The 19,160-nt window shown below is 48.5% G+C and overlaps 1 protein-coding gene across 3 annotated transcripts; it reads left to right on the top strand.

The window, feature by feature from the left end:
* Positions 1 to 1,220: 1,220 nt before the first annotated feature.
* On the top strand, positions 1,221 to 19,160 carry HNF4A (hepatocyte nuclear factor 4 alpha). Of its 3 annotated transcripts, none has more exons than XM_085313879.1 (10): positions 1,221 to 1,341; positions 5,175 to 5,352; positions 6,580 to 6,674; positions 9,216 to 9,322; positions 12,926 to 13,081; positions 16,360 to 16,447; positions 16,987 to 17,142; positions 17,421 to 17,657; positions 18,254 to 18,376; positions 19,018 to 19,160. In XM_085313879.1, the coding sequence occupies exons 1-10, from the start codon at positions 1,221 to 1,223 to the stop codon at positions 19,158 to 19,160; spliced, it is 1,404 nt and encodes a 467-aa protein (XP_085170005.1). The 3 variants fall into 3 exon arrangements, with proteins under 3 accessions (XP_085170005.1, XP_085170006.1, XP_085170004.1); XM_085313880.1 differs by having other exon boundaries at positions 1,227 to 1,341; positions 5,178 to 5,352; XM_085313878.1 differs by having other exon boundaries at positions 1,227 to 1,341; positions 5,178 to 5,352; positions 18,254 to 18,391.

The raw sequence follows: 19,160 nt of genomic DNA, 5'->3' as shown, positions 1-19,160 counted from the left end.
GTCCTTTCTAATGCAGAGGAGTGCAGTGCCCAGGGCAAACCGGGGGCCCAGAAAGCACCCAGGTGCGCAAGCAAGGAGAAGACAGACAGTTATGCTGGGTGCTCCTGTTTGTATTACTGGAGGGCCTGATCTGAGGTCTCAGCCAGGTGGCAGAAAGGCCTGGTGATGCCGCGGGGCTGTAGGTCAGCACGTACCTCAGGAGAGAGCACTGACTGGCTGAAAGCGTAAAAGAAAAAAGAAATCACACAGCAGAATAAAGTTCTGCTGTGTTGTAAAATGCCCAATGAAAATTTTAAGACGTGTCAGCCTAAAAGCCTGGCCAGCGAGTTTCTGAGCTGTGGTGGGTCGTGCGCCCGGACGGGCGCTGCCTGGCCGGCACCAGGCGCCCGGGCGGCTGTGCCACCCTCCGAGCCAGCCCGCCCCGGCGGCCGCCCGTCCCCCCTCGCCCCTCCGCTTGCGTGCCTGGTGCTCGCAGGCAAATCCTCGCCCTGGAGGCTGTTTGGTCACGGCTGTAGAGCGGGATCTGTTTATAGGGCAGTCAGCCTCCGTAAAACGCGGTTTATAGGGAAGTAAAATGAGTCCTGTGTTGTTACTTTGCATGGCAACGTGTAAATTGCAATGCAGGCTGTGACCTTCTCCGAAAAGGAAGAGAGAAAAAAGGAAAAGGCGTGGGAGGGAGGGAAAGAAGGGAAAATCGGGAGGGGGGGTGAAGCAAAGGAAAGGTGGAAAAGGGAATGGATGACAGAAGTGAAGAGCAACGTTGCTCTCCAGGCAGGGATTTTTCCAAGTTTTCCACCCCAGCTACAATTAAGACCAACAACAAGAGCTCAGCATCAAGGTCAACAGCCCCGGGAAGGTGTTTCCCTGGCCGCAAGGGCGCTTCTCCTGCAGCCCTGCATGTGCCTGGGAGCTGAACTCAGCAAAGCGCCTCCAGATTCAATAACAGTCAACAAGAATCACTGCTGCTCCACCAAAAGGAAAAAAAAAAAAAAAAAAAACAGCCCAGCAGCGTTCGGCAATGGGTGAGATGATTAAAGATTAACCCCCTGCCTCCTGCCTCCACCCCTCTGGGGAGTATAGGCCTTGAGGCTCAGCAAATCCTTTCAGAGAAATATTTGAAATAAAAGACAACAGATAGGGGACGCAGCGAAGGCAGAGGGAGGCAGAAGGGCCAATAGCCTCGGACAAGGGAATCAGTGCAATCTGGCCCGTGTTTGCTGATGATAATGCGCCTTTCCAAAGCCCTGATAGACATGGAGATGGCAGATTATAGCGCGGCGCTAGACCCGGCGTATACCACTCTGGAGTTTGAGAACATGCAGGTGCTGGCTATGGGCAACGGTGAGTTCCCCCGCGCCTTTCCGTCCCTCGCAGCGGGTGGGAAGAGCCGGAGCCCGAGGTGGCCGCGGCAGGGCTCGGGCGGCGGCCGTCGGGCTCCGGGGAGCTGCCGGCCCAGGAGCGTTCCCTCTTTTCCTGGAGAGGATAGAGCTGGCTGCGAGACGCGCTGTTAGAGCTGGTTGGGTGCTGCTCTGTAGCCCAGACGTCTTGGTGATGGGCACACCAGAGGAGCTAGGGAGATCACRGGTCTCCCCACCGGGTATCTGGCGGCAGCTGAGGGAGCAGGGCCTGAGCTGAGAGCGGATGGGTCTCAGCACTCCAAGGGAAAGCAAGTRTCAGGCAAGTGTTTCGGCGGCAATGCAGTCCATGGCTCACCGGGAAGGCTGCGGAGCTGGGCACTCAAAAGCAAGTCCTGCCCTAGGGGAAGCTGCAGTTCAGCTGTCCCCAGAGCAGAAAGCTATGCCTGGCAAGGGTGGAAATCTTTATAAAGAAGAGACTCAAATGGTGCCCAGGTGCTGCTGTGGCATGATCCYTCTGGGAGGGTGGAATAGCATTTAACCTACCAGGATTTGCAATATTGTCCCATTGATTTGGGGACCAAAGATTCCAGTTGATTCGATGCTCAGAGATAACAGGAGATTCCTCTCCAAGCARCCCCCTAAAGCCTTGCCAAAGATGAGGTTAACAGCTAAACTAGTACGTGGCAAAGTGAGTCACTGGGTCCTTTCCTCCTGCTGGCAGCTTCACCAAGGCTGCTGCAAAGGCTGCCTGGGTGCAGCTCTTCCCCGGGGAGGACTGTACCGGCAGCACCCAGCCCCCTGCGTATGGCTCTGCTCTGTCACGGACAGGGCACCATGGCTTCAGAGCGGCTCTACTGTGCTCTGACTGCCCACTGCCCTCCCTTGGGGTCTTGGTCCCCCTCCCTTACTTCCAGCACTGATCTTTGCACAGGTCCCCCAGGAGCAGGGTGCCAAAAGCAGCTGATCCTGGTTTAGACCCTCAAGGAGGAGCCCAGGTTTTGCTCCTTCTCCATGGTCCTCCCACCCAATGTGCACACTGGGCTCAGGTTGACCTGCAGCCCCAGCTCCCACCATGGTGAGGGGCTCCTCAGTTCAGCCCCTCCATGGGGCAGAGGGACACACAGTTTTACATGACTCTAGCTCAGGTGGGATAGGGAATGCCCTGGAGGCAGATGAGTCAGCTGGGTTACGAGGAGCTAACTACTTCTCCTCCTCATGCGTCTGGCTCCASATTAGGGGTCAGTCATGCCTCCAGGGCTAGTTTGGCATCTTCCCGCTAAGACAACAGCACTCAGCCTGCAMAATCCCTCCCTTTGCCTTTTTCCCCAGCTGCAGCCAGCAGGACATTCTGGCACTGCTCAGCAAGGCCCTGCGATGCCAGCCCAGAGGTGGCTGCGCAGCAGGGACAGTTTGCCACTGTCACAGCTCAGAYGCACCCCATTTCCAGGCACACTTTGGGACCTTTTGGGGAGAGATAATCCTCAAAACACAAGCAGTCTCAGTGGTCTCTCAGACTTTCAGCAGGGTATTTTTTTTCCCCCTCCTTTCCTGTTTAGCTTGACTTCAARCTGATGCTTATTAAGCCTACTTCACTGTGGCAGCCAGAAGCCCACATTTCTGGCACTAAAAAAATAAATTTTACTGGAAAGTTACCCAATAGAAAATAACACTATTTTTGGTTGGCCTACTAGATTAAGATTTTGTCATTTTTCAGATAAAGGTACCTGTTTTTCCTGTTACATGCTCATTTGCATATAACACAATATACCCCTAAAAGGGATTTATCTGTCACAGATACGCAACTAATGTGATTATGGGCAGATTAGCTCTTGTCTCCTCTCAGTTGCAAGTTCTATGCTTAGATGAAACTAAAAATCTAACTTTCTAGAATGCCTTTAACCAGCCAAGCTCTCAGGATGTGCTCAGAGGGAGAAGGGCTGAGAGGTAAACCACTTGCACAGCCTCACAAGATGCTGGGCTGGTGTAGCAGGGAAGCAGCCTGGATGGAGCTTGCAGCCTCAGGCATGGGAAAGGGTTTTCTGGGCAGCAGCACAGCACAGACACACAACTCCCTCCAGCCCTGGCATGTGCTGGACATGGAGATGCAACTGCAACCCAGGAAAGAAAACCAGGAGGAAAACAAGGAATTCAAGAGACTGAAAGCAGGCAGGGAAATAAAAGCTGCTGCCAGAGCCAGAGAAGGGGCTGCTCAAGGTCCCACCATACCATTCACTCCCAAGAGGACAGGATCAGCCCTGGGTTACTTATGCCCACACATCTGCACCACACAAAAGCAAAAGACCATGCAGTCCTATCACAGGCCTTGCCCATGCAGCTGGGCAACCAAACTGCCAAAGCCTGACTCTGCTATGCCCAGGATCTTCTCACAAGAGAAAACTCCCCCAGGCTGAGCTTCAAACCTCACTAAAGGGCCCCACTTGTCCAGCTTCCTGCAGCAGCACCACCTTGACCTCCCACAGCAGCCCAGCTCCAGCAACCAGCACACACCTCCTTAGGGCCAGCCTTTTATAGGGTCCAGCACCCTTTGCAGCCCAGTTTCTGCTGGCTGGGGGAGCTAGGCACCAAGTGGAAGCAGCTGTGGCCCTCCAGGGGCAAGAGTTAACCACATCCCTGCCAAATCAGAGAGGGACATGAGGGAGATGGCATGAGGGGCTGGGGAGACTGGGAGTTTGTGTACCTGGCCAAGTCAGTTGCTACTCTCAGAGTCGACCGTAAGGCATCCCAAAATGAGGAGCAGATGTCTTCAAAGAGGTTGCTGTTTATTTTGCAATGCTGGCCTCAGGGGCAGAGGCTGAGTCACAAGCAGTGGCTGAGGATGTCATTTTAGCATCTGCTGTCTTGGYCAGAATCAGTGCCCAACCCCTGGTGATCTCCCTTACTGTCTGTTAAAGAAGGTTATTGGGACCAGTAGACTCAAGTATTAAAAACCTACCAAGTTTCTGTGGCCTCTTAGGTCCCGGGTATTATTTGCAACCAGGATTTCCGTGGAGAAAGGGAAATGTGCCCATGCTGATACAAGACAATGTGCATGGGAGGTGACAATTAGATCAAATGAGTTAAGAGCTGATCCCTTCAGCCTTGAGGTCTATTTGGCTTGCTGCAGGCATTTTAGTGTAGAACTTGCATGGTTTTGAGCCTTTCAGATGTCCTTTCCTACAGAGACTTCTGCAATCCCCCATCCTTCCCAAAGAGCCCTGCAAGTGCCAACCTCCTCCTCAGTATTGAAGCACATTGGTCTCAGCCATGGTGTTACAAACCCTTGCAAATATGCAGCATACAGCCTCCTCAGTTTTACAGTGTCATCCTTTCTTTCTGGGTTAGTTTGATCTGTCCTTCCTTGCATGAGTAGTCCGGGCTGTCCTGGGTTCTTAGAGGCCTATAAGCCGGCCTAATAAATCAGCAGCTCACCCTGAGCCCGAATACCTCAGCTTACCTCTGCACTAGCTATTTCTCTGTGCCACTGAGTCCCAAAGCATCTGCAAATCCCRAAGGAATTTTGGCTCTGCTCTGTGACAGTGCCAGCGGGGTTTTCATTTAGTTTGAAGGTGTCCCTGGAGTCGGGACCTCACCCTGGCAAACACAGAGTTTTTATGTACTCARTTGAGGGATATGATCTAAGACACTCTCAGCACCCACCACTCCTTATGTAAGTCTATGACCAGGCCTCTCTACTGTATAGTCTGACAGCAGCTGCCCAGTTCCTCAGAAAATCAGGTCTTTCACTGGAAATTGAGTTAGAAAATGTTGACTGGAGGCCTAATTTTCATTGTCTTCCTTCCTRTGTCCTTCCCCAAGCAGACACATCTCCATCAGAAGCAGCCAGCCTCAACACTACCAACAGCATGGGGGTGAGCGCACTGTGTGCCATCTGCGGGGACCGTGCCACAGGGAAGCATTATGGGGCTTCCAGCTGTGATGGCTGCAAAGGCTTCTTCAGAAGGAGCGTTCGAAAGAACCACATGTATTCCTGTAGGTAAGGACAGCTGGGGTTGAGTTGTGTGGCAGGGACAAAACACTCCCYGGGAGCTGAATGGAGAACCCTTCAGGGTGCAGCAGTATGGTTCTTCATCCTCCCTCTGTGTCCTCTACTGCCTTGTCCTAACTTCACCCTCCAGCTGAGAAGGACCGGAGACAACTCTCACACCTAGATTGCCCTTAAGTAGTCACTCGGAAAAGACACCAGGTGGTCTTGCTCTATTCTTTAGGGGTCGAGCGTGTGCTCTTTGCACATTGGTGGTGGACATCACCAACAAGCAAGGCAATGGGACTTTAAAAAGAACTGTAGAAACAAGCCTTTTCRAAGCTACCCGAGCCTGCGTGGCTGGATGCCCTTCCCCTTCACAGCAGCCTGGGCTCTGTACGCCTATGTCTTTAGTTTCCAAGCTTGATCAATCAGCAGTAAAATAGAGTAGGATCATACAAATTTGCAAGTGAAATTCATGCTGCGAACAGCTACCAGACTTTTGCTATGTGCAAGAGCTACACACAAGGAAGATCCATATTTGTCCCTCCCTGGGTTTGATGGATTTAGTCATAGAAGTGTGGAGGAAGAAGGTGGTTGCATCCCATCTCCTCCCTGAAGTCCAGCACTTGAGAAGCTACTTGCGCACCAGCGAAACCGGTCAGGTCAGAAGCAACCTGTCTGTATCCCAGACACAGCTCTGGAGGGGCGCGAGGGGACTTAAATCCACTTCTTAACCTTATTAGCTTCAGAACAACCCTTTTTTTTTACAGAATAAATACATTCTTCCTCCACTCTAGCTAGGATTTAACTTCTAGTGGAGTGTAAGAAAGTGACTCTGACCTCCTGGCACACACTGGGGCACTGGGCTGTGTTGCTCCATCTTGAGCTCCTGCATGCTACTGTCAGCTCTATTCTGTCTTCATTATACATCCAGGGCTAAGTCAGAGGAGATTTTCAGTGCTAAAYAGGAAATTTAGCTAGAGTTTCCACTGGCAATAACAGAAATGTTAACAGAAAAYAACCATTATGTCAGGCATTATTCTGTTAGTCATGGGACACTGTAAGCAAAGGAGGAAACTCAGATTAAAGTAAGTGTGGACATGGCACTCACTGGGGCTCCTTTCTAGCACTGAGCCTCTAGGAATCTCCTCTAAGCATGTCTTGAAGTGTGCGACTCTGAAATGTCCTGGTTTTCGGCGCAGTCTTGCTGCTCCTCACACTTCTGTTTCTTCCTAGGTTTAACAGGCAGTGTGTGGTAGACAAAGACAAAAGAAACCAGTGCCGATACTGCAGGCTTAAGAAGTGCTTCCGAGCAGGAATGAAGAAGGAAGGTGGGTCATGGTGTGGCTTCCCTGTACTGCTTCTTTAGCAGCAGCCATGTTGGCCATATGTTTGAGGATGYCTATGCCGCTGAAGGCTAGTCCCTGCCATTTGTGGAGATGCTTGCTCAGCCAGCTGAGCCTCATCTTCCCTCCACAGGGCTCTCAAGTGCAAAGATCCAGATCACCCATCAGAGGAGGTTTTAGGGAGAGGCTGGGTCTGCAGTCATGAACCCTGCAGATGCTCACCTGCACAGCTCCCATCCATACAAAGGTCTCACAAACAGCCAGCATACTAATGGCTGATTAAGCCTCCAGGCAAGGCATAGGGGTCCCATGTGCCCTCAGAGTCAGAGTTCCTTGGGGCTCCTGAGCTTTGTTGTCCATATGGCCAGCACATTCAATTTCAGGGCTCCTTCTCAGGGCATCCGTCAAAATACCAGCAAAGACATACCTATGCAAGAGCCACAGAGGCACTCTYGTGTCCCAGACCTGCTCACTTTAGTACATACAGATCACACCGATAGCTCCACTGGTGCTCTTTGCTCACTTGCCCTCACACTGGCTCACACACAGGCTCTCAGGTAGCCAGGCCATCTGAGCCATTTGGGAACAAATCACAATGTCAGTGAGAAGCAGAAGCTTCAGAGATGGTCTGGACATTTTGGAAACTCTTTGAGAGAATTGCTCTAAGTGCTTGTTCCCCACAGTCACTGTGAAATCTGCACCTAGACAGGACACTCCAGCAAAGGGTCCAACTGTTATTTTGCTTCTCTTTTTTTTTTTTTTTTTCCTAATTTGTATATAGGCTCTTACTGGTCCTCTGTAGAGAGCTTAGTTTTATCCAATGCACTGGCAACAGCAGAAAGGACCCAGAGCAAAGTGGAGCATTTTGGCTATTTAAGCCCAAATGGACATATCCACCTTCCCAGGTTCACCCYACAAACTTCCACACATCTCTGCCTCTGCAATCTTTCCAGTCCCCATGACCCATACATGATGGGCCTGGTTCAGTCCTGCTCAGTGCTCCAGAGTACTTGTAGTGGTGAGGAAACCTTGGGCTGTTGGTGGCCCTGCTGATGAGGGGACCAATGCCCTTCTAGGAGTAGCCCCGAGGAGCTGTCAGTGCACCTCACAGACATCTCATCCCTGCTGATGTTGGCAAAGGAACATCAGGGAGGTGTTTGGCCCTGTTGTTTGATGTTGAAAAACTAAACCCCACATTCCCCCCAGTTCATACCCCCTTGAAGAGAAACTTAGGAGAAAAGGGATCCTTCAAGACAACAGGGAAGCACCACCCCATACCTTGGCTGCTTTAACTGACATACTGACCTGTGAGAACGCCTCTGAGCAGGAGCATTTCTCTCCTTTTAAAAGGGACGAGATATTGCAAGGAACTTGGCTTGACTTTTCCTGAAGAACATAGGAATCCTCCTCTCCCCGCAGAGCCCGCTCATCCCATGCCCAGTGCTTTGCTGCTGTCTGTTAATATTCAATAGAAGTTACATTAGGTGCATGACCAGCTAATACTGAGCAAACATTTGGAAAACATCATGGCGTGACTGAACTCGGGGCCTGCTACTGATAACAAGCAGCATAACCTTGAGAGCTCCTATTTACAGCCGCTGACTGCAGGGCTTTTCTTCTGGCCCAGCCTCATTATTGCTTTTTATCAGGCGGATTTATACATTGAGAACGTATCAATTCAGAGAGCCACCAGCCTAAGGCAGAGACTGTTCTATTTTCCCTGCCATCAATCAATACTGTATTTGAGCAGACGGCTTTAGGTGACTGGTTTGCCTGCGGTGAGTTGTGGCTAGGCCACAGCCTTGTGAGGGAGGGAGGAATCCTCCTCAGCGTTACTGCTTCTGCTTTGGCTCTTGCCGKCTCAGACTCAAAGCCCAGTCCCTTCTCAAGAATCAACCAAGTAGGGAGGCATGTTGGGCTCATCCCTGTCCTGGAACACTCTGTAGGATGAGGTATGAAAAAGCTCAATTCCTCTGAATAGGTATGTAGTATCTGTTTTGCATTTCCTTCCTCATCCATGCTTAAAGAAAAGTTTTGAACTTACCCTTTCTGGGTGCACGAGAAACAAGAGCTTCCAAATGCAGCTCACAAAAATCACATGGACAGACAAAATAGGCAAAATAGGCATGTAGACTGCCTGATTTCACACACAGTTCAGGTGGTAAGCATAGCCACAATTTCAGAGATTCCCTTAAGAAACTGCAATCAAAAATTCTAGCGCTAGATCCTTTGAAATGAAATTTCTCTACAGGCTTTGAGCCAAGCACTTGGATTTTGAAATAATTCAGTTTCGGGAAAGCCTAATAAAGTGAATGTGAAAACAAAGCTACCAAATGCAGTCAGGTCTCCCAGGCATCACATCACAAACTAGGCATAGCTGCACCCTTGCCTTGTCAGGCAGGGGAGCTGTCAAACTGCAGCTAAGTGATCCAAGGCACTGTGAAAGGGAATGCCAAAAGAGTGCGAGAGGTTTTGATGTGTATTTCCATGAATAAGCTGCCGCTGAGCCAGAATTCTCTCTTGCAGCTGTACAAAACGAACGAGACCGAATCAGCACCCGAAGATCAAGTTATGAAGACAGTAGCTTGCCTTCCATCAACGTCTTGTTGCAAGCAGAAGTCCTAGCACAACAGGTACTGCTCCTTTCCTCTTTGGCTAATGCAAAAACATCAGGCATTGTGTGGCCAGTGGGTCCAAGTGAGCATTTAATAGCTGAGTCTTCAAATCACCACTTCTTTTCTAAGTAACTTGTCTGCCAACTCAACACTATTTTTTCAAAGGCATTTGTTACCTGAAACCATTCCTTTAATGCTCTCTGGTCTGGAACTGAGTTGTATGTAATGCAGTGTGCTCAGATGCTTTGATGAGACACATGAAAGCTGGAGTGCCTGCTGGCATAAAACAGGGTAGAAGAAATCCAAGGAGCTGCATCTGTTTATGCCAGCCAGGGGGCTGGCCTTGCACAAGCGGTCTCTGCTCCCACTAGCTGTTCGTAACTCAGATTCTGGCTTCCTGAACAATTTCATGAGGAATTAGTTTCATGCTTGCTTTATGCAAACGTTTGCTCCAGTGTTTGCTTAAAATTTGCCATTTGCACAAACACACAGCAAGGAAACTCATTTCCTAGAATGTTCMCTTGAAAAGAGGACCTCGATTTAGGAACCTGAATGCTGCAAACAATATATGTTAAATTGGGAATGTCTGGGAAGAATGGAGAGAGCAGACTCCAAAGAGGGGAACATTGAGATTTTTCTCCTGGTGTGTCTGTTCAGAAAGGAACTCACACAGTTTCCTCCCCTGCCAGGCAGCCTGAATCCAAAATGTGGCCAGTTTTTTATTGCGCAGACATGTGTGCTTAGTTCAGGTCATTATTACTGCTGTGCAAGGAAGGTCGTCATTCAGAGCTAGGCATCTCTTAGAGTCATCTCTATCCTGCCATCCTACTGCTTCAGTTTCCCTTCATCTCTTCTGATAGGTATTATTACAAATTATTCCATCCTGCTCCTTATTTCTGGACTGATCTTCCCAGCCAGATCATTTTCCTCACCTTGTTCCAAATCCTCCTCCTGAGAACTCAYGGCTGCTTGAAGCCTAGGAGAGAGGTGAGGGGACACACACAACAGAGGGAAGGACACATCCAGGCTGAGGTACAGATCAGCTGAAAGGGAGAGCAGGGCTGACTTGGGGAGTCAGTCCTGGCAGCTCAGCCTGTGACCATTAGATCCTATTGCTGCTCCCTCATCCTTCCTTCTTTTTTTGGAGGTGACACCCCTGCAGAYTGGGCTACATTCCCATGCCAGGGCTGTGTCTCAAGACATGCTGTGTGTCAGTTTTGCACTGCCCAGATAGAGACAGTGGATTGATTTTTTGGGGGTACAAACTTGTTATAAAGAAATGGAGTTCTCCAGATCATTGGGATGGGTTAGGCAGGTGCTAGCAGCAGCACAGCAGGAACCCTGTGTTGTCACTTCCAGCCTCTGTCTCTGCTCAGAAGGCACCATCACCCACAACTACCACCCTCCACCTAAGCCGGGTCAATGGGATCTTCAAACTCCTGCTCAAATAGGAGCGATTTAGGGCAGCCCAGGGAGATGAGTGCAGCCAAGACAGTCGCTAGGGAGCGAGCTGCCACAGAAATTTCCCAGAAAGAGCATGGAGAGCTCCAGGTTTATGGTTCTCCTCCAAAACTGGTGTACGCAAGTGATGTAGGCTGCAGGACATGGAGGGATCGCTAAGGTGCAGGAAGTCTGGACCCCGGACAGGACAGAGAGCACATGCCRCTGGCAGGTTTCTGTGGAAGAACAACGATGAGGCAGGAGGCAGGAACTACCATCCTTCGTGGGAGCCAGGGAGAGCAGCACTTCCTGTTCTAGTTAAAACAAAGGTGGATTCAGGTTGGCAGTCTGCATTCTTCCTTGCTTCAGGAGTCATGTTTCCCTGAAGATGCTCTGGGACAGGACGTGCTGGTGCTCTGGGCTCCACGCTGGAGCCCAGGGTCAGGCTTTAAGGTTCAGTTCCTTGACAAGGGGAAGTGCCAAGCCCCGTGGRTGCCAAGAAGACAAAGGGCCAAGCCTTTATGCCAGTAGCATATCCTGTCTCATCCCATGCCTCACCTTGTCCTGCATAGGTCCTAATATGTTTATATAGTCTAAAAATAGTAACGGTGCTGTTCCCAGTGAGGTGAGACAACAGGGCCTCAAGTCATCAGAACTACACGCGAAGGACATTTCTGGGACTCTGAGTCTTGCAGCAGCATCATATATAAGGCTTGAGCAAAGATAAAATACTGATAAAAACCACAATCATGAACAAATCCAGAGAAGCTGTTGCCCTCCTGCAGAGAACAGACAGACTCATTAGACAAGACAGGCTCCAGCACACTAATCGGTAACTTTTATGTGCCTGGCTAATTAGAACAAGATACTGCTGAGGAGTTGCTTTCTCCGAGATCTCAGGTCACTCACTCAGAGGTCTTTATTTATTTGCTAAGCCTTCCGGGCTCTCTGATTAGAGTAATACATGGTGAGATTTTTACAATCTTATTTATTCAACAATAGCTCCAGAGCTGGAAAATTTCCAAGTAATGCAACCTGAAAAGAAATGCAGGTGGCATCTGAACTCCATTTCCTTTAGAAGGCTGGCAGGGTCCAAGCTGAAATTGCTGGCAGGAATAGGCCAGGAAGAGCTGATGTTGTTCAAGAGCAGAGAGGGCAGGYGGAGGGCAGCGATAGGGTTGAGTTAATTGGTCACAGAAGCATGAGGACAAAGTAGTGACTAAGGGCAAACTTTTAGATGAGCTGGATGAGCAGCTATGCATGAGAACTGGGTGTGAAGTTGGGTACCTTGTTTTGGGGGGATGTTTCTTCCAGCTCATGTAACCACTGACTTGTAATATCCACAGAGTTGTCAGACTTATCCCTTGCAAATGAAATGGCCCTATTTGCCTTTGCAATCATAAATATTCTCCATGCAAAAGAAGTGACCTGTGTTGCTGTCAGCATGTTTGCACATATGCAGTTTTGCAAAAAAGGCTGAAATACTGGGGAAAGGGGTTGTTTTCTTTAAAGTATTTCTTTGGCATTTGTCAAATATTAATGACCTAGTGCTAATCTCACAGAGACCAACCTGAGACCTGGAGAACTGTTTTCATTAGAGACTTCTCATGCGCCTACTAACTGAGACAAGAGGAGAAATACAGCCTAYATGTCTTATGTTAAAAGCAAAGCAAAGCGGTTCTGGCCAAGCACCAGCTCTGGAAGGGGGAGCAGGTCTCTGCCTTGTCATGTGACCAGGTGGACTGGACATGTCCTTGCTACTGGGGACAGCAGGACAGCAAAAGGGAAAGTCTTTCCCTCATTGTTTTATGATCCCCTTTGTCCCCTGCTAGATCTTGAATGAGCACAGTGGATATTTCAGTGGAAATTCATCTTGGCCTTAGAAGTATTTCTTCCGTGCTTTCCAGACTATTCAAGGCACAGTATCTTACCTAGGTGATCCACAGTCTCCGCTCTGAAGTATTTCATATTTACAGATCCTGAGCTGATCTCTACTTGAAATGTGCTGTGCTGGGCCACGTGTTTTAGGGGGGCCTGGATATGCAACAGTAAAAAGTAATTGTCTCAGTGCTGGATCAGTGCATCACCCCACATCCCATGGACCTTCCTCAACCTGGGGATTTTCTTGCTCCTGGTCTCTCTGCGGCTCCAAAACCTGAAAAGTCTCTTCCCTCCCTGCAGATATCATCCCCAGTTCCTGTGATGAATGGAGACATCCGAGGGAAGAAGATTGCCAACATCTCGGATGTGTGCGAATCCATGAAGCAGCAGCTGCTGGTGCTGGTGGAGTGGGCCAAATACATCCCTGCCTTCTGTGAGCTGCCCCTGGATGACCAGGCGAGTCCTCGTGATCTACCCTCTTCCCCAGCAAAGACAGTGGGGAGCCAAATGACAGCAAAACAGCCAGCAGCTTCAAAGAAAATGGGCACTGTTTGCTCTGTTATCGTGACTGCTGGAGCTGGCTGGGGAATGGCGTGCACACAATGCCAGCAAGGGCCACTTGCCTGTGCAGTCAATCAGTCGATGAGCACAGTCATGATAACAGTGAGCTCAAATTAGATACATAATCAGGTGTGCATTTTGCATGGATCTATTGGTCAATTATTTGTTGATTTGTTGCAGTTTGTGCAGCACTTTGAAAATCTGAGATGCTATAAAAATGCTTAGACTTATTAGGAAAAATCACTTAGTGTAAGGCCTGCTCAAGACTTAAAAACAAAGCTACCTGTCTGTATTTCTTTCTGGTTTGTGCTGGGGATATGTTTGTATCCATTCTCCTAGTGTGGAATTATTCAAGATAAACATTATTTTACTAACATTTACGTTTGAGATCCCAAGGCAATAAGAAAATCTCTCTGAAGAGTTAAAAAATAGAAACATATTTGCATTTAAAACAAATTACTAAAATGACATCTGCTGATTCCTCCACCAAGATAAACACTGTGGATTTGAATTCCCCTATAAGATGGTACTGTGGGACCTCAGGAAGCCCCAAAGAGACACAAGGTGCTGTCTCCTCTTTAAGTCTAAGTTGCAGAGTCTGCTGCAGATGTTGTAGGACATGATGTGTGCACAGGCTTGAACAGCACKTGGGTGGCTCCCAAGGGCCAGGGCAAGCAGTTCACTTCTGACAGCGGCCAGCACAGAACYTGTCATGCGTAGGAAGGAATTTCCAGTCTATCTGATGTTCGGTTACAAAACCAGATTGCGTCCTCTTCAGCTAGGATCAGTCTCCAGCCCTGTTGACGTTTGCATCATGAAGAAAAAATGATACGTAGCAAGTGAGAGTATCCCCTGATCAACTTTCCCTTGCCACCCTAAATCCTAACCCTGAGATCCTGAGTTACTACCCTGCAGCACAGAGCCCTGTGGAATTCAGGGTTTTTTAGCAGCCCCAAAGAGCACTTTTCTCTCTTTTCCAATGTGTGAAAGTGTTAACATCTTTACAACTATAAGCAATTTGCTAAACTCCTAAGGCAAATACAACTCAAAAATTTATGGAAAACAAAATGGAATCCAATGACAAATTATATTTACCCAGCAAACAGGCTGCAGCCCAGAGAAGGCTTGGGGCAGCTCTACATATGCCATTGGATCCTTCTGCCACCTGGAACAGAGGCAGTAAACCTGGTTAATAACTCCAGAAAACCACAGAAATTTGCACATGAGCTCATTTTACAATTGTGYTGATGAAAAATTTTTGAAAGAAGAAAGCAAAACCTAGGGAAGAGATTGCGTAAACCCTTCATTCCCACAGGGGAGAGGCCACTCAGAGCTTGCTCCGTGGCCTCTTCTCAACTGAAACAGGGCTTCTGCTAGGAATAACCATCCCCCAGGATGAGCAGTTCCCAAGCTGTCCCAAAGGGTTTGAGAGGAAAGACTGCACTGCATAAAATGTATGTAATTAATGACATCCATGCTTTCGAAGGATAGCGTGTGAGAACAGAGACAACAGATACTCACGGGAGTGCAGGAAGGAGGACAGAAATGTCAGGAAGCAGGGATGAACAGAAATATGTGCAAGCCAGCTGCCCAAGGGGCATGAGAGCTGGTCAAGACATGTCTAGTGGGAACAATTAATGTTGGGAAATACTGTTACATTGCTATTAAAATGTTGCCTGAGAATGAATCATCTCTGCCAATGTTTTTAAAGGAAAGGTCATATTCAACACCTTGTTTTTCCTCTGCACCTAAATGTCAAAGTACTTGCTTTGGTGGGGCAAAGCCATCTCATTTCAAGGTTAAACTTCTACTTTGTTCATTTACAACTTTTATATTCATTCTAGTTCACAATAGAGTGATGTATCTGAGGTTAATCACTGAGAGAACAAATATCAAATGAATGGTTTTGCTTTGTTAAAGCAATATATTTTAACTGGACTCAAACAAGTGAATTGTATTGAAAAAAAATGGTGGCTCCAAATAGAGATTTTCCTGAATTTGCATTAAGCAGGAAGTCTCTACATGAGAGTTTTGCTTTCCCTAGGGAGCTCCACTTTTTCCAGCCTTCTCAAATCTTCACCAGATGGGAAAGCTCAGTTTTGTGTAGCTTTGGTAATCATGACCAGCCTCAGTTAACACATCCACCCATGTTTGGATAGTGATACAGAGAGGCTGGATTTTGGCATATAGATAAAGGTTCCCCACCATCACGTATGTGTAGTCTTTTTGCAAGGACCTCCACTCTGTTTATTTTGCATAACTCTTTTACTCTAGCTGAAAAAAAAATCTCTCTCAGACATTAGCATCTTTTCTAATCAGCTCTGCTTCATGGAGGAGGCATTCTCCTGACATTTCTGGCAGGATAAGACTTCTCTTGGATGTCTGATGCTGATAGATAATGCACTGGAAAATGGGACTATTCCCATCAGGACATGCTTTTCAGAATCTTTCCATTAATGTTTAATAATTGTTTTCTTCAGCAGAGGTTCCTGGCTGGACATTAAGAAGCCTCCATGTCAGGCTGTCCAATCGTTAACTTCTGTTTCTGCCTAAATCTTTGAAATTTTTAACCGAAGGAGGGCAAAAGATTCAGAACATTCTCAGGAACCACTGAGGGGTGTAAAATGAAACACTTCAATCATTAACGTCAGTGTAGAAAAACATCCCTCTGGCTTCCCCGGCCTGAATGTCCATTATCAATGAGGGAACAAATGACCAGAAGGTGCCCACCTTCCAATGGGACATGGGTCCCCAATCCATGCAACCATCCTCCTCGCTCCCACAATACAAAGTGAAAGATGCAGCRTCCCTTCGCATAGATGCTTCAGGAGGCCTTGGCCTCCAGTCCTGGGCCATTTAACACAGCACAGGGGAGTGTGGTAGAGCTTCTAGGTAGCCCTTAGAGAGGGGCAAGATGCATGCAGGCTGAGTTAGAGCCCTATAGATCTCACATCTGCTGGTTTTGCTGAATCTAGAGTTGTTTATACAAATGAATAAATCATATTTTGGCTTCTTCCTCTGACTTTGGTCATTTAACTGGAGAGAGGATCTCACCCCACAACCCTAAGTGCCACACAGAAGTTCTGGGATTTCTCTCCTGTTCACATGAAATTGCAGCCTTCTCTCTGTCTCTCTGCTGCCACCACACAAATAACTTGTCCCTGTCCTTGCAGGTGGCACTGCTGCGAGCACATGCAGGGGAACATCTGTTACTGGGTGCTGCCAAGAGGTCCATGGTGTTCAAGGATGTCCTGCTGCTAGGTAAAGAGTGCACTTCTGCTCTCCACCAATCTACTTCTACTAAGCATCCCTCTCAGGTGTTGGAGGAGAGGGTGGCATCCTTTTTGCAGAATAGTGGCTTGAACATCTGTATTTTAGAAAGCCTAGCACCACCTTAGTGGGTATCTGGGCTTGGCTCACTTCACATCAAGGTCATGGCTGCTCAGGTAAAGCTGGGGGACTATGAACATCCATGCTGCCCTGCCAGGTTTGTGTGAGCAGACCGTGCTGTACCTGAGAAAGAGGCTCTCACTCCTCAGTCATCTTCTCCTCGCTTGAGTGACTACTGTCAGCCCTGTGATTAAATAACGAGAGGCTGTTCTGCCAACACAGATCAGCACTTCTGGTGGGCAGTGCTAGGGAATGGGCAGAAGTGAGAACTTCCTGGGACCCAGCTAGTACCCCAACCCCAAATCATCTCAACATTGGTTTTCTGGGGTAAGAAACTTTTGAAGCCCTTGCCACTCTTAGTAAGTCTTGGGCAATGACAGGGTGATGGTCTCTGTACTGCTTATCTAAAGGAAATGACCACATCATCCCACGGAACTGCCCTGAACTCGTGGAGGTGAGCCGCGTGGCCATCCGCATCCTGGATGAGCTGGTCCTTCCGTTCCAGGAGCTACAGATAGATGATAATGAGTATGCCTGCTTGAAAGCCATCATCTTCTTTGACCCAGGTATGCTCCAGCTTGTAGTAGGTGATGGTCACCATCAAGGGGGACTAGACTGGGTTATACTGGCTGATGCTGAGTTATGTAAATGCTACCTGGTCTCCTCTCTGGGCAAAACTGTTCTTAGATAGAGAGGAGAAAGGCTAAGAGGAGGAAAAATGTCTGTAGCAACATATAGAGAATAAGAGAGAGCATACCTCAACCTGAGCCTAGAGCTCATGCTGTTACTGAAGGGCAGTTCCTAGGGAAGCAGCCTGGATAGTTTGCTCTGTGGATTATTTCAGATGCCAAAGGACTGAGTGACCCCTCCAAGATCAAGCGGATGCGGTACCAGGTGCAGGTTAGCCTGGAGGACTACATCAATGACCGGCAGTATGACTCACGGGGCCGCTTCGGGGAGCTGCTGCTGCTGTTGCCCGTGCTGCAGAGCATTACCTGGCAGATGATAGAGCAGATCCAATTTGTCAAGCTCTTCGGGATGGCTAAGATAGACAACCTGTTGCAGGAGATGCTGCTGGGAGGTGAGTACTTGAGTACAGGGAGGTGAGATGCTTTTCAGTGCTCCCCAATCCCCAATTTCTCCCAATCACCATCCCCTTAGGACCCTCCATTGCTGCCACTACAGAGCTGAGTAAGGCAGAGTCCCAGACTGTGTGCAGGTCAGCCCCTGTTATGGAGAGGCATTTCCAGCCCTCAGCTCGTAGCTGAGTTTTCCTGTGMAACTCCCAAACACCTACCATCCAGCTGTTCCATTAACTCTCCTCTGTGTCAGAAGAGGCCATCAGAATAAAAGGCCCTGAAAGGTTTGGTTGAAAGAATGCCCAGATTTTCTACTGGGAGCATCCAGTGGGACAAAACAAAATGAGAAGTTGCCACTGTGCTATTCTTTGTGTGATGTAACTCAGGAGGAGAAGAACATAATGCTCTGTAAGAGGAAACACAGGAGGCAGGCAGGAGAACTGAGCCCAAAATGTCCATGGAAGATGGGAAGGGTGTGCTCCAAACAAACATACAAGCAGTTCATGCACAGTTACTGGAGAGGCTTTGACATTTTGGTCTATGCCCCTCTGAACTGTCTCCTTCTGCCATCATGGCAATGTTATATGCATGGTTTTAGGGTCATCAAGTGAAACACCGCATGCTCACCACCCTTTGCACCCTCATCTGATCCAGGAGAACCTGGGAACAAATGTCATTGTGGCCAACACAATGCCACCTCAGATGCACAACGGCCAGATGTGTGAGTATCACCAGAGTGACTTATAGCTCTCGGGAGAAACTATGAGCCTTCCAGTGTTCCTATGGAGGTAGTTTCTACCTTGCAAGGAAATTTCCATGCAAGACAGTCTCTGATAAYGAGTGTGTGAGAAATTCCTATGCAGAAAGGATGGAAAGACAAATAGAGAAGTGAGTCAGATCAGGTTAGGCAAGATTAACTGATTCAACAAGATGTTCCCTGTCAGACTGTAACTTTTTCTTAGTCCTAAATTTAGGAACTAATGGTTCCATCCAGTGCCTACTGGAATCAGTGGAAAGGTTCCTCTTCCCCTGAATAGTTCAAAAATACATCATTTTGCCCTCTGCAAAAACACAGGAAAATCAGATTCACAATGTGGGGTCACCACCTGAGAATCTGGGGATGGGACAACCTCAACCGATCAAACAAATGGCCAGAGCAGGTCATTAGGACATCTACCTGGGAGGACTTTGTGGGGGTCTGTGTGTTAGGGCTGCCTTGCAGCAAATACACAAGCCACTAGAAGCCATGGTTTTGCTAGAGAGCCTTTGTCATGCTTATACCTGAACCTCACATGAGTGAGGAGTAGATCCCAGTGCTTTGAAGTCCGTGCTGCCCTTCTAATCTTGTTTATCTCTCTATAGCTACTCCAGAGACTCCACAACCATCTCCACCTGCGGGCTCAGGGCCAGAGCAATACAAGCTACTGCCTGGAGCCATTGCAACAGTGACGAAACAGCCCACCTCCATCCCACAACCCACCATCACCAAACAGGAGGTCATCTAG

The sequence above is a fragment of the Rhea americana genome, unplaced genomic scaffold, assembly GCF_003343005.1.
Source record: "Rhea americana isolate MKP2758 unplaced genomic scaffold, rheAme1 scaffold_4, whole genome shotgun sequence".
Taxonomy (NCBI): Eukaryota; Metazoa; Chordata; class Aves; order Rheiformes; family Rheidae; genus Rhea; species Rhea americana.
The sequence above is the reverse complement of the archived record's forward strand: the minus strand, read 5'-3'. Positions and strand labels throughout refer to the sequence as shown.

Bases quoted from the DNA above. Each gene is read 5' to 3' on its own strand.
- HNF4A (XM_085313878.1), top strand. From the start codon at position 1,227: ATGCGCCTTTCCAAAGCCCTGATAGACATGGAGATGGCAGATTATAGC. The intron at 1,342-5,177 runs GTGAGTTCCCCC...TTCCCCAAGCAG, and splicing joins GGTGCTGGCTATGGGCAACG to ACACATCTCCATCAGAAGCA. The intron at 18,392-19,017 runs GTGACTTATAGC...ATCTCTCTATAG, and splicing joins GATGTGTGAGTATCACCAGA to CTACTCCAGAGACTCCACAA.